At 37.6% G+C, this 13,143-nt stretch overlaps 1 protein-coding gene and 1 long non-coding RNA gene across 2 annotated transcripts in view; both read right to left on the reverse strand.

The window, feature by feature from the left end:
- The window catches only part of c7h1orf159 (chromosome 7 C1orf159 homolog), a 9,398-nt gene extending 4,189 nt beyond the window's left edge, over positions 1-5,209 (reverse strand). Inside the window, exons 1-5 of the mRNA XM_037679846.1 lie at positions 5,200-5,209; positions 4,848-4,982; positions 3,186-3,211; positions 3,057-3,081; positions 1,592-1,720 (exon numbers count right to left, since the gene is read on the reverse strand). Coding sequence (XP_037535774.1) covers positions 1,617-1,720; positions 3,057-3,081; positions 3,186-3,211; positions 4,848-4,982; positions 5,200-5,209 — 300 coding nt within the window. The 3' untranslated portion in view covers positions 1,592-1,616. The remainder of the gene's footprint in view (positions 1-1,591; positions 1,721-3,056; positions 3,082-3,185; positions 3,212-4,847; positions 4,983-5,199) is intronic.
- Positions 5,210-6,927: 1,718 nt separating this feature from the next.
- Positions 6,928-9,423, reverse strand: LOC119412463. The gene is made up of 3 exons (XR_005186932.1): positions 9,373-9,423; positions 7,060-7,139; positions 6,928-6,963 (listed from the first exon to the last, which is right to left on the reverse strand). It is a non-coding gene; the product is annotated as an uncharacterized LOC119412463 (long non-coding RNA).
- Between the last annotated feature and the right edge of the window lie 3,720 nt (positions 9,424-13,143).

A 13,143-nucleotide genomic window follows, 5' to 3' on the forward strand; every position in this document is an offset into this window, starting at 1 on the left:
TCACGTTAGGGGGCGCTGTGGAGCAGTTTGGCCACGCCCACTTTTGGATCCATTACAGTTCAAAAATTTTACTAGGGGGACAAGTTTTGGTGAAGTTTGGTGAGTTTTGGGATATGCTAAGGCCTCCAAAAATGCGTCCCAAAAGTCCCAAGAAAAATAATAATAAGAAACGACACAATTACAATAGGCCTTCGCAGCGCTTTGCTGCTCGGGCCTAAATATACTGAAAGTAGGAATTTACAAGTTTAGTGTAGTCAAAATAAACAAAACATAGAAAATGTAGCAAATAAAACTTGGAAAAGAATTGTAGAGAGTAAAGGCCACAAGATATTACTGAAATAACTGTTAATTTAAAACGCGCCATTAAAAGGCTACTGGCTAAAAAAAAGCTCAGAGTGGCACAGTAACGACTGATAAAACTAAGAGCTGTTTCTTCAGACGTTTGGTAAAAGTATTAGTCAGATATATTATAATGTAGACAAAAATCACACTTGTTCTGACTACATATAAAAAAAATCCATTTATAGTCGGAGGCCTCAGATTAATAAAGTGCACAGAGATTCTCCAAGTTTTTTTGCCAAAAAATAAAAATGTTGGGGGTTTAAAACAAATTTTGGTTGGTTTAAAAAGATGACAAAATGGCAACAAAGGAACAGCAATTTATAAACCCTTTTGTGATGGAGTGAGTCCACCTGTTGAATATTTATGTCACATACTGGTTTGTTGTGTCAGATACATTCACCACAGCTGGTTACAAAAGTAATAAATACAAGGACAGGAATAAAATAACACAAGCAAACGTGGATCAATACAGTGTTAGCAGTAACTCATCAGAATGTACAGGTCCAGCAGAAGATAAATGACTTATTCTGTTGGCCTTGTTTGAAGCAGTAACTCGGTGCACAAACAGAAAATAAATAGTAAACATTTAAGAACATTCCTGTACGAGACTCAGAATGATACGTGGCTGTCAGTGTGTTCCACAGAAATCACAGCTGCTGGACCTGCCTTTGCTTTCTAGGAAATAAAATACGTGTAATGTGCAAAACCGTTTTAAGTTTTTTATGACTCGACACACTCAAGAGTAGCAGCTGTTCACTAGTATGAAAAGTTCGGCTAATTTCCTACCAGGACATTCTGAAGCATTAAAACAAAAACTAAGCTCTGATCAACTAAAGCTGTGAATCAGAAACTTTAAACCGACATGTTTGATTCCACATGTACATTTTTGGCACTTTTTATAATTGCAGTGATCTTGAAGGAGCTAAATTAAGATCACTGTAACTAATTTGGGGAAAATGGTGCAACAGTGTATTCACTACGAAATAACTGATCCTGAGAAACTAATTTATCCCAAAATTAAACAAACTAAAGTTTTCCAGTGAACTTAGAGCACAAAAAGACTAATATCAATGTTTTATATGGCATTTTCTTAATTTTAATTAGTTAAATAGACAAATGTCATTGGCAGATTGGAGATGAAGGCAGAAGCAGCAGCTACAGCTAAAACAGCTAAATTTGGCCAAAATTTCCAGAGTAGGCTTTTCCTCCTTCATGCCCCCGACCATCCTTCCTGAGCTTTCCCTCCTACCTGCAGCAATCGGTCACTCCTCTTCCTACGCATTATACACCTGAGTCGTAGCTGATGTTGGTATTGTGGCACTGTTCAGTCCTGATGTAGCAGAGGGCCGCTCCCTTCTCACGTACCTCGGCTTCCTCACTGCAGAAGATAAAAAATAAAACATAAAATCATCTGAGAGCAACAAGAAAAGACATGCACTGGAACTACCGTCAACAGAATTTGTGCAGACACTTTTTAGTACAAGCTTTTAAAAGAAAATTCTCCTTTTCTGAGCAAGTGTGCTGCATGACAAACTAACAGGTCGTTCTCTATATCTATGTAGGAATTCCCTTCTTCCTTGGCACCTATATGTTGGGGTGTACCGCAAGGCTCCATTTAGGGTCCTATTCTATTCTCTATATACAGTGCCTTCGGGATCAATATTCAGAGTTTAACATTGCCTTTCATTGTTATGCTGATGATATCTAAATATATTTATCTTTAAAATTAGATGTCCCTACTTTACTGCATGCAGCCTCTAACTGTCTACAAGACTTCAAAAACAGATGAACTCAGAATTGTTTGATGCTGAATATAAAAAGAAAATAGAACTGACGGCATGGCCCCCTTACATAACTGCTTACAGTTATGAATGGGGGCCATGCCCTCTATTGTATACAACCCCAATTATTGCACCCATAATCTTCCAAGGACCTGTTGCTAGCAAATTCAAAAGCTATAATACTGATGACTATTTGTGTAGAATTAGAAATTTTACCACACAAAGTGAATATAGCAGTAAATGGACCTCCCAAAAATGTCCATCACTATTTTATTTGATGTTTAAAAAATTAGTATTTTGGGGTGTACTTGTGTCCCCAAGTTTTCAAACTATGCTATTACACTTGGAAAATGTTGAAGCTCTCTAAAAATCTTATAAGACATGTTGCATACGTACATTAGGCAATTGTAACACCTGTGACTCTCCAGTAAGGACTTTTCTTTTATTCAACTACCTCCAATTATTTAGTTTATTTTCATAAATTAAGAAACAGGAAGGAAAACCTGGATTAGCCAAGAAGGATCAGAAACAGTTGTAGTGCACACCATCTCTAAGAGGAGTTTTAGGTTTAATCGAGCCAGCTTGCCAATAAGAAGCCCAACTTTCCAAGTGTTTTTGTGCAACTCAAACCTCAAAATTCTATTCCAGTCAAAATAAATAAAATATTTTTGGATTTGTTACACTTTAATACATTAGCAGAGAACTCAAGACAGTTGTTTACTGCAGTAAAAACACTGCACATGAATGATTCACGCAGTCTTGGCTGAAAGCTTAGACGGAAGCTTAGAAATATCTTAAAAGGGCTGCAACAGATACACCTTGCTCTTCTGCAACTATGTCAAAAACATCAAGCATTGCTCAATACTTTTACACAATCCTACAACCTGTTCAGCAAGAGTCCAAACAGGTTTGATACAGATAGTGCAGTCTTACCCGATGAGGATGGAATCATGACCACCTAAAGGAAAAAAACAAACAACAAACAAACAAGTATGACATCTTTTTTGATGCTCCAAGAATTCTGTTGTTTAAAGAAGTATATAGCAACGATAAAACACTTACTGTCTCACTTGGTTGAAATATGAAGGCTGCAAAAAAGAGATGTACACAAAAATGAGTTATGGTAATAAAGCAGTAATGTCCTCCTCCCATCAAATGGTTTAAATCATATCTATCTGATAGATTCCAGTTTGTAAATGTAAATAATAAATCTTCTTCATACACCAAAGTTAGTCATGGAGTTCCTCAGAGCTCAGTGCTTGGGTCAATACTCTTTACTTTATATATGCTTCCAATAGGTAAAATTATTAAAACAGCATTGGATAAATTTTCATTGTTATGCTGATGACACACAATTATATTTTTCCATTAAACCCAATGAATCCAATCAGCTACTTAGACTACAAGCATGTCTTAAAGACATAAAAACCTGGATGACCCTTAATTTTCTCCTTTTGAACACAGACAAAACTGAGGTTTTGGTTTTTGGACCTGAGCACCTTAGGAATGATTTTTTTCAGTCTTTCTCCCTCCTTAGATGGCATTAATCTGTCCTCCAGCTCTAATGTTAAAAAGCTTGGTGTTATTTTTGATCAGGACATGTCTTTTATCCCCCACATTAAAAACGTTACTAGAACAGCCTTCTTCCACCTGCGTAATATCGATAAAATTAGAAACATCTTATCAAAAAATGATGCAGAAAAACTGGTTCATGCATTTGCCACGTCTAGACTGGACTATTGCAATGGTTTATTATCTGGATATCCAAATACTTCTTTCAAACGTCTTCAGTTGATCCAAAATGCTGCTGCTAGAGTCTTAACTGGAGTTAGTAGGAGAGATCCTATTTCTCCAGTTTTAGCTTCACTCCATTGGCTCCCTGTCAAATCCAGAATATAATTCAAAATCTTACTTCTAACCTACAAAGCTCTCAACAACCTGGCTCCATCTTATATTACAGATCTTATTGTTCCATATTTTCCTAACAGAGCACTTCGCTCTCAGACTGCAGGTTTACTTGTGGTTCCTAGAATTTATAAAAACAGAATGGGAGGCAGATCCTTCAGTTATCAGGCTCCTCTCTTGTGGAACCAACCTCCAATCTCTGTCCGTGAGGCTGACACATTACCCAGTTTTAAAACTAGGCTTAAGACTTTCCTTTTTGCTAAATCCTATAGTTAGGGTTGACTTGGGTTTCCTGAGCTGTCCCTTAGTTATGCTGCTATAGGCTTAGACTACTGGAGGACAAACTGACCACAATTTTCACTCTGCTACTGTCTTTATTTACTCTGCTCAACCTGTTTTGTATTTGTAATTACTTTTTCTATCCTTAACATGTGGTGTTTTTTTTTTTGTCTTTCAGATACACCTGGATCTATACCTGCACCTACCATTCTATGTTCATCTGTCTCTCCTTCCTGTCCTCTCAAACCAGCCGGTCAAGGCAGATGGCCGCTTGTCCTGAGCCTGGTTCTGTTGGTCCTTTTAAAAGGTAGTTTTTCCTTTCCACTGTTGTCACTGTGCTTGTTCAGGATGGGAGACTGCAACGAAGCCAAGATTCAACTTGTCTGCTGGCCTCCTTACATATTTATGTGAATGTTTCTGTAAAGTGCCCTGAGACAACTTTGTTGTGATTTGGCGCTATATAAATAAACTGAATTGAATCAAATCAAAGAAACCTCATTCTGTTTGCTTAATGTATCAAAAGCACACAGTGCTACTAACCCTTGTTGCGGCGATAGAAAATGCCCGGCAGCCGGTCGGAGCGTTTGAGGTAGAAAAAGGAGGCCACAGTGAGGATGAGGAACAGGCTGATCAACAGAGTTCCCAGGAGGAGAGAAGCTGCCACGCCCGGGCCTCCTGCAGCAAAACATTAACAAAAAATGTAGCCAACATCATCTGCTGCAGATATGTACTCATTCAACCTTTATTTAGACAGGTAAATCCCATTGAGCCTCGAGGACTCATTTACAAGAGAGACCTGATTTCAACTCTTACAGATAGCAGAACATTTTCAAGTGACCGTGTTTGCCACATAAAGTCGACTTTTGCCAAATGGTGTGCACACTTTTCTGACCCAAAAGCATTTTAGTGAAGACCAAGACACAAATATTGACACAAAAAAAATAGTTTAGCACGTCCTTGTATCTTACCAATTTTAGGACAGACAGTTGTTACCGTTGTGTGATTTTTACGCTCCAGCGTGTAGTCTAGAAGGCACAGAGCAGTCACAATTCAAAAAAAGAAACAGATTAATTGAACAGATTCAATTCTATTAAAACAGACTTTGTGAACAGTTGAACACCCTTACTGTAGGTGCAGACGGTTATGTTCTCCAACTCCACAGCTGCTGAGTCACAGAATATGCACACAGTGTTGTTGTTCTCCAGGACTCGAACGAAGCAACCTGAGGAATCCAGGAGAAGGATTTATCTCATACTGCTCGCTTTTCTTTTCCACTTTGAGGTCACTTCATAAACAAAATATTCTTTAATCCAGCTATTTTTACCTTTATGGTAAAATAAATCACAACTAAATAAGACATTTCACATAAATATAGAAAAAAAAGTTAATTTTTTAACATATGTTACTTATACAAGCTGTGTTTTGATGTTTCTACATTTTTAAATAAATTATGTTCAAGTGAAAAGAGTTAGTTTATAGTTTTCTGATTCTGCATTACTATTCTCAAACTAGAGTTAATGTTTCTAATAGCATGCGTGTTCAGTCTTCTTGACATTACTTTACATAAAATCAGCTATATTAAATAAAAACAGAGACAGTTTCCTAACAGTTTCAAAAATTTGGTCTTGTTTGCTCATTTATTGAACAACAGACCTCACATGTGTACAGCTAATCCATTATTATCATCATCACTCTTTTCAAGTGTCTTTGTTGCTTTGATAAACCAATCTCCCTCCGTGCTGGTGAATCCAGGTCATGATCAATCAATCAATCAAAAAAAAAAAAGGTTAATAAAACAAAACCTTCACCATTTTTGGAATCCTCCACTAGTTTTTGCACATTACAATGATTAGTAATTATTCACAATAATTTTAAACAACATAATTAATTACAACTGGGCACAAAGCCTGACTTAGCTTCCTTAAAAGACAAATGCTTATTTAGTATACTTTTCTTATAGCTTTACCAGAAGAACATAATTCCACCGGTTTAGGAAACTGTGAACTTAACTCCAAGTTAACACCAGTGTCAGATGAATCAAATCATCTATTTAGGTTACACATCTGTATTCTAACTCACCCAGGCTCAGAGTCTCTTATTCATCAATGCCAGAGTTAAAAATGTTATATAGGATGTTTCAAATTCATTTATATCCATCCATCCATCCATTATCTTTACCCGTTTATTCCATTTTGGGTCACGGGGGTCGCTGGTGCCCATGTCCAGCAATCACTGTGCGAGGGGCGGGGTACACCCTGGACGGGTCGCAAGTCCATCACAGGGCCACATAGAGACAAACGAGACAAACAACCATTCACTCTCTCATTCACACCTAGGGACAATTTAGAGTTACCAATCAGCCTAACATGCATGTTTTTGGTCTGTGGGAGGAAACCGGAGTACCCGGAGAAAACCCACGCATGCACGGAGAGATTCATTTATATACAAATGTTAAATTGTTCCTACTCAATATTAAAAACACCCTTTAACTTTTTATTCTTATTCTTGCATCACATTAGTAACAATGTTATACAGTTTTAATTATATTATATGGACATTTTTGGTCATTACCTGGTTCACAGTGAGTATCATTCGAGCAGGAAGTGTTTGCTTTCTGTCTCTCGCTGCAGCACTCGAGTGAGTTCTGATGCAGGGCCTGCAGGCAGAGGGACACATGTGAATTAACAAAGCTGCAGAACCGGAACAAAGCAGGTCTGCACTTCCGTTGGTAATCATCCATTTTTTATTTTACCTTTGTTACAGGTGTTTCGGGTTTGATAAGAATCACTGTGGCAGACAAGACCAAAAGGAAAGGCAAACCCATACTGGAACCTTTGGAAATGAAACATCTGAATTAGATATGCAAATCAGGAAACAACTTTACCCAGTGAACCTCACAGGAGGGTTTTCAGTATGTTAAAAAAAAATACTAAGTTCAAGGTAAATACATTCCAGGGCATGCTTTGTCCAGAAGAGCCGTTTAAAAACATTAATTAGATATAGTGTGTCTAAATCTTTGTTTTACTCAAGAGCTTGCACACAAAAAAATTGCAAACAATCAACAATGTTTCAGTTGTTCGGAAATCCTGTTTTTAAATAAACACCCTAAGGAAAATGTCAGGGTCTTTTGTTGTTCTTCTTTCAGCTGATCCCTTCCTCAGGGGTCGCCACAGTGAACTAACTCACACCACGACTTGGCAATTGTTTTTACCGGATGTCCTTCCTGACGCAACCACAGACCACTGAGCTACCACAGCCCTCTGTGTGGAGCAGAAAGCTGTCAACTAGAGGGCCCAGGGGAGCAGATGGTGGGGGTTAAGGGCCTTGCCCAGAGCAAATGAAGGTGGAGGGGAGGCAGGTGTGGGTTTCACGTTTCCCACCCATATTTTGACATTGTTGGTCCGGGGAGTCGAACCAGCGACCTTCTGATCACAGGCTTGCCTTTAACCTCAGTGCCACCACTCCCCATTCCAAACCCTAAACTTTCAAAAACACAATTTATCATCTTTCCCGACTACTATCTTGCTGAATTTTTTGTTTTCTGGGTTGTGTTTTGTCAACAAGCTCAGAACTACTAATCTTTATCTTTGGTCGTTGTTGTTTTATCAATAGTTTTAAAGCATCCTTGGCTCAGAGGTGCTGCAGTCAATCTGCCTTTAACGACAAGATTCCCTTTATCAGACATGGCTGAGATGAGGTTTTGCTGTCAGTGTGCAGAACTGTTTGTCAAAGCATTGTACATTTTTATCTAAAGTTTTTTGTGTCCTCAATCCCCAGAACAGTGAAATGCAAGAAATGTGGGATTTCACTGTGGTCCTTTCACATGGTGACTGTGGATTTATTTGCAAAAATAAGAACATGTTTTGGACACTCTGGTGAGAAGCGGAGCTGTGCACTGACCAACACTTGGTGGTGAGTTGGATAAAATGGCAGAGAAAGATGCCGGACAGACACCGTAGACACAAACATGTGAGGGTTTGCTGGGAACACCTGGTGAAAGACCCTATCAGAAGGATCTTCACGTTGCACCCCCCGAGAGAATTTCAACCACATTGTAACTTGAATCTGCAGCATCCTTTTACAAAGACACAATTAGTTCCCATTTATTTAGTTAAATCTGTGGAAAAATACCAACAATAACCCAGTTTGACGGACATAAAACAGTATTTTAGCTCCAACTGAGAGATTTCAAAACAGCTATCAGCGAACACCTTGTGATATGTTTAATACATCTTTCAGGTCCTGTGTCAGGTCTGTGAAGGACTTTTTTCTCATTTTCCGAAAGCACACATTGCACAATATGCCGTCATGGTGAGGTGAAAAGAAAACCAGTTAAAAAATGCTGCCAAAATCCCAAGAAAATATTTAGAAATACCCCCAGAAAACATTTAGAAATTTGGAGCTGAAGTACTTGAAACTTGGAAGCAAAATATCAAGGGATCAGAAGACTTTTGCACAGTCATTACTGTTTATTTCTTGTGATTTAAAAAAATTTATTTTAGGAAAATGTGACCAACTTAAATTTAATGTCTGCACCAGCTTAAGTTGCATTGTCAGTGTATTTGATACAGAGGAAGGTTAACAGTACACAGTTAAGGCTATTTTACAATATACTAAAAAGTACTTTATTTGCTTGTCTTTACAACTTATTAAGTCTCACACTTTAATATTTTCAGTTTGATTGCACTAGGAGAGCATTATATCTTGGCTAATGAACTCCTGCTTGTTAGCTTCTTTATTGACAGGAGGCGTTGAGCTAGCTATAGCACCTGTCATGTCTATGCCTGTCATGGGATGAGGTAACAACCTGAAAGTAGAAGCAGACAGAACTAAAACACCGAGGCCAGTGTGAAAGAGAGAAACCTGCTATTTTCTTAGTTTCACGGTTCCTTGTGTTACAATAACAATCAACAGCTGTCCTGAGAATGTGTGAAAGACAAAAAGTTCGCTTGTTTTCCTTCACCAATCTCTGGTGTGTATTTTAAAACCCAGCAGGTCTGTTTGGCCGTAAAAGTGTTACCACACAGTCGCTTAACGTTTGTTGGTAAATTGATTAAAAACTCACCTCTGCGGCTCCTGCAGTTCTGTCACAAAAATGTTTACCTCGGTAGCCTCCGGCTTGAGTTTGGCGAACACACTTCCGGAAAGGTATTTCAAAATAAAGTCAGGGACGTTCAAGTATACTGTAGTATTTTTCTTTCTTTCCTTCTTCTTTGAGCAAATTTTTAATCAGAAGGAAGGGTATACAACAACAACAGCAAAAATAAAATAAAACACGAAGTTTTCATTTGGATGATATAGCTATAGTTACAACTTGTATAGCAACCGTAACTAAGAACTTACAAACAGACACATCCTGTGCAATATTTTTGGTGGTTTGTCCGGATAAAGTCACTCTAGAATAAGGCTTTAAAACGAGAATGTCTAGTCTATTTTACTTTGACAAAATATCAATAAATAAAAAAAATTACCCAAGTTTTACTAAAATGTCCAAGTTGAACGTGGAACAGCTGCGCCCTTTGCGGTCTTGTTTCCGCTACACGAGACACTTCACTAGAATCCCGTTTTGTAAACGTTAAGTTTTTAAGCATTAAGTACTTAACTTCTGTTTTACAAAAAAAAAAAAAATCTGAAATGAGTTCTACAGTCAGAATGCTCACAAAAGTAAAAAAAAAAAAACTAACAAAGGAAACCATTTACACGACAATTTAAAAAAAAAAAAGCGTTCTTACATTGATTAGATTGTTACAATGACATTACTATGATTTTAGTTGTCACATTTTCGACGGTACGTGAACGCAGCGTTACCTCACTGACCTTTCAAACAGCGGGAAGTTTAAAAGCTAGCTACTGACAGCTTTTCCTCACATCTGTGTGACCCGTGAGTCATTTAAAATACATTTTCGTGTTTATTATTACATCTAAAATACGGCTCTTATACCAAACATAACATAGTTGTGGTAAACGTTTAGTAAAACTTTGAACCAGTCATTTAGCTGATAAAAGGCGTAATGCTAACTAAAATGTTAGCTAATATAGCTAGACGGAACAGCTAATGTGTTATTTTTTTATAAACAGGAAATACAACACAATGAATCATGTGAGGAACATAAAAGAAATGCTGAACATCCCGACTGGAAACAGGTGGGCTACAAATTTAAAAATTATGACACATTACAGTACTTCATATATAGATATAGATATATGAATGACTGCGTACATATATCTATATGAGTAATATTGATGTGATTGTTTATAAATAGTTTAGCTGTTGAGTAGTTACATTTTTTGTTTTGTTTTTACATGAAACCATGTGTGAACAAAACACTGAGCAGAAATGTGGCAACAAGTGGCTTCTCCAGCATGACAGACTCTCAGCTTTTCTATGGGTCTCAGTTTTGGCTTGACAATTCGCAAGGCACGTCTCAGGATGTAAGTTTGTCATCCAGAAACTCTCAACAAAGTTCACAAGAGGTGGGTGTCTTCATCGTAGTCTTTTTTTGTGCCTACAAGTGCCAAAAGCGCACTCTTAAGATCTGATGTATACAACAACAGTCATGCAAATAAGTATCGTATGGAGTTAATGTTTTACCATAATCAAAAGTAGTTTCATAATTTTATTATTACCAGTATTATTGTCAACAACAACAAAATAAATACAGTAATGAAATTATTAGCAGTATTTTTTTTCGTGTTGCATTTTGATATTCTATTCATTCTATTCATTTTGATATTCATTTTCATATTCTAACATTGCGCTGCTCAAGGTGGCTGCATGTTGGAGCAGCTCTGTTACTTTCACTCTGAGATTTTGCTTTTGGAAACTTTAATTCCTCTTTTTCTGGAAGTAAATCACATTTTTTTGGATGATTGTTTCCTCTGGTATCAGATGCTGTGCAGCTGGAAGGATTTTTACTGAAACTTTTTTTTGTTTTGGACATTTGTTATGATGCATAACCATGGCAACAAGGCAGTTTTCTACAACAACAGCAGCTGATTAACACCTCAAAAGCTCAAATAATATCTCATCTACAGCCCCAAATCTCAAATGAGTTGAAAAGGATGTTCTGTGGATGCATTCTCATCTACCTGCCAGCTGTGCTAGTGCCTGACCACTGAGATCCTGGAACTAGCAGGAAACACGGGTCATGACAGTGGAAGGACAGGATCGTCCCTCGGCACCTACTGCTGGCTGTCCGCAGTGACGAGGAGCTCAGCAGACTGCGGGGAGGAGTGGCCATTGCTCTGAGAGGAGTTCTACCCAGCATTCAGGCGGTCCTACAGCCCTGGGGAATCAAGAGGCCAGTCGAGTCTGGGTGGGCGGATCGGACGGCATCTGCAGCCAGTTTCTTAGGATCCGCTGTGGGATGGACCTTTACAAGAGATCCTTCCTACAGCCATCAGTATCTATAACATCTCTTAATGAAATGAGGATGACGAGTTACTGCAACAAATAATTTCCCTTTGGGATTAATAAAGTATAATTGAATTGAATTGAATTGAATTGTGTTTGACAAAGCCAGTATTTATTTATAATTGTTTTTAGAACTTCTACCAAATTCATGCTGATCATAATGTGCATCTGTAACTTTTCCCCCAATTTGTTTCTACTAAACTCAAAAAAAGACCTTTATTGATTATCATTTTATAAACAAAATCTGTACAAATTTTTCCACAGAATTAAATGTATAGCTGTCGCTTTTTAAAATGAGATCTTGCGATGTCGGGTGAGACAAGGGATCATCCCTGTCACATTGTTATTTATCTTTTGCGTGGAGTTGTAGAGGTGTTGTAGTAAAACTTGATACTTGCAACATATCTTTTTTTTGGGGGTGGAGGTATAAAACCAGTCTATTGTTATTATTATTGTTATTATTATTATGAGCAAAAACATTTTATAACTGTTTGCATTTCTTTCTTTCTGTATTGTTTCTGTTTAGGGAAGCGAGCCAAAGATTTTCCACAGCTATCACAGTAAACCTCCCCTATTTAAAGACTTTAAGGACAAAAACAGAACTTCTGGTTTATTGGACAAGTTTGAAGAGGACAGGAAAAGGGCAAAAGAGAAGAATGACAGGTGTGTCGTTTTATCACTTGAAACAAGCAGTGCAGTCAGTTTTTGTGTGATAACAAGAGGAGTAGTCCTAATTATTTGTGATTTATTCTTAGTTTTTTAAAATAATCTCGTCCATTTTTATTAGTGATGTTTTGATGAAGGAATTTCAGCACATCAGAGAAACTCTCAGCAGTGTAAGTGCAAATACAGATACAAATACATACCATGGCACTTTATTTATAAAGTACTTAAAAACAGCAGCCATTCCATGCCATTTAAACATCCCTTGTCTTTAAATGTTAAAACCATGCACTGCCTTTTCAGATTCAACAACTGATCGCTAGCACAGAGACAAAAACAGCTGTGTCCCAAAGAGTGTTTGAGAAAATTGACAGTTTTGCGCCATTGTGTAAGTGTTCTGCTCGTCTATTTTTCTTGCAGTTTTGAAAGTTGCATCTGTGATTCTGATTTATGTGACTGAAAAAAGACGGGTGTGCTGCTTTTTCCTATAGGTTTCCTTTGTGTACTGCAGTTTTACAAAGTATTTTGTTGTCCAAATAATGGCAAGTTATGCTAATTGGTGATTCTAAATGAATAACAGGAGTGAGTTTGTGCATGTATTGTTGTCTTGTGTTTCTTCATGTTGGACTGTATGGTGGTTCTCACCCAATCATAGGCTTTGTGACCCTAATTAGTATAAAAACAGTATGCAAAAATAAATAAACATGCGTTGCACAAACTTTTGTGATGCCCAGCAGGTGGTGCTCTTTGCCCAAAAAA

The sequence above is a fragment of the Nematolebias whitei genome, chromosome 7 (genome assembly GCF_014905685.2).
Source record: "Nematolebias whitei isolate Nwh7 chromosome 7, NemWhi1, whole genome shotgun sequence".
Taxonomy (NCBI): Eukaryota; Metazoa; Chordata; class Actinopteri; order Cyprinodontiformes; family Rivulidae; genus Nematolebias; species Nematolebias whitei.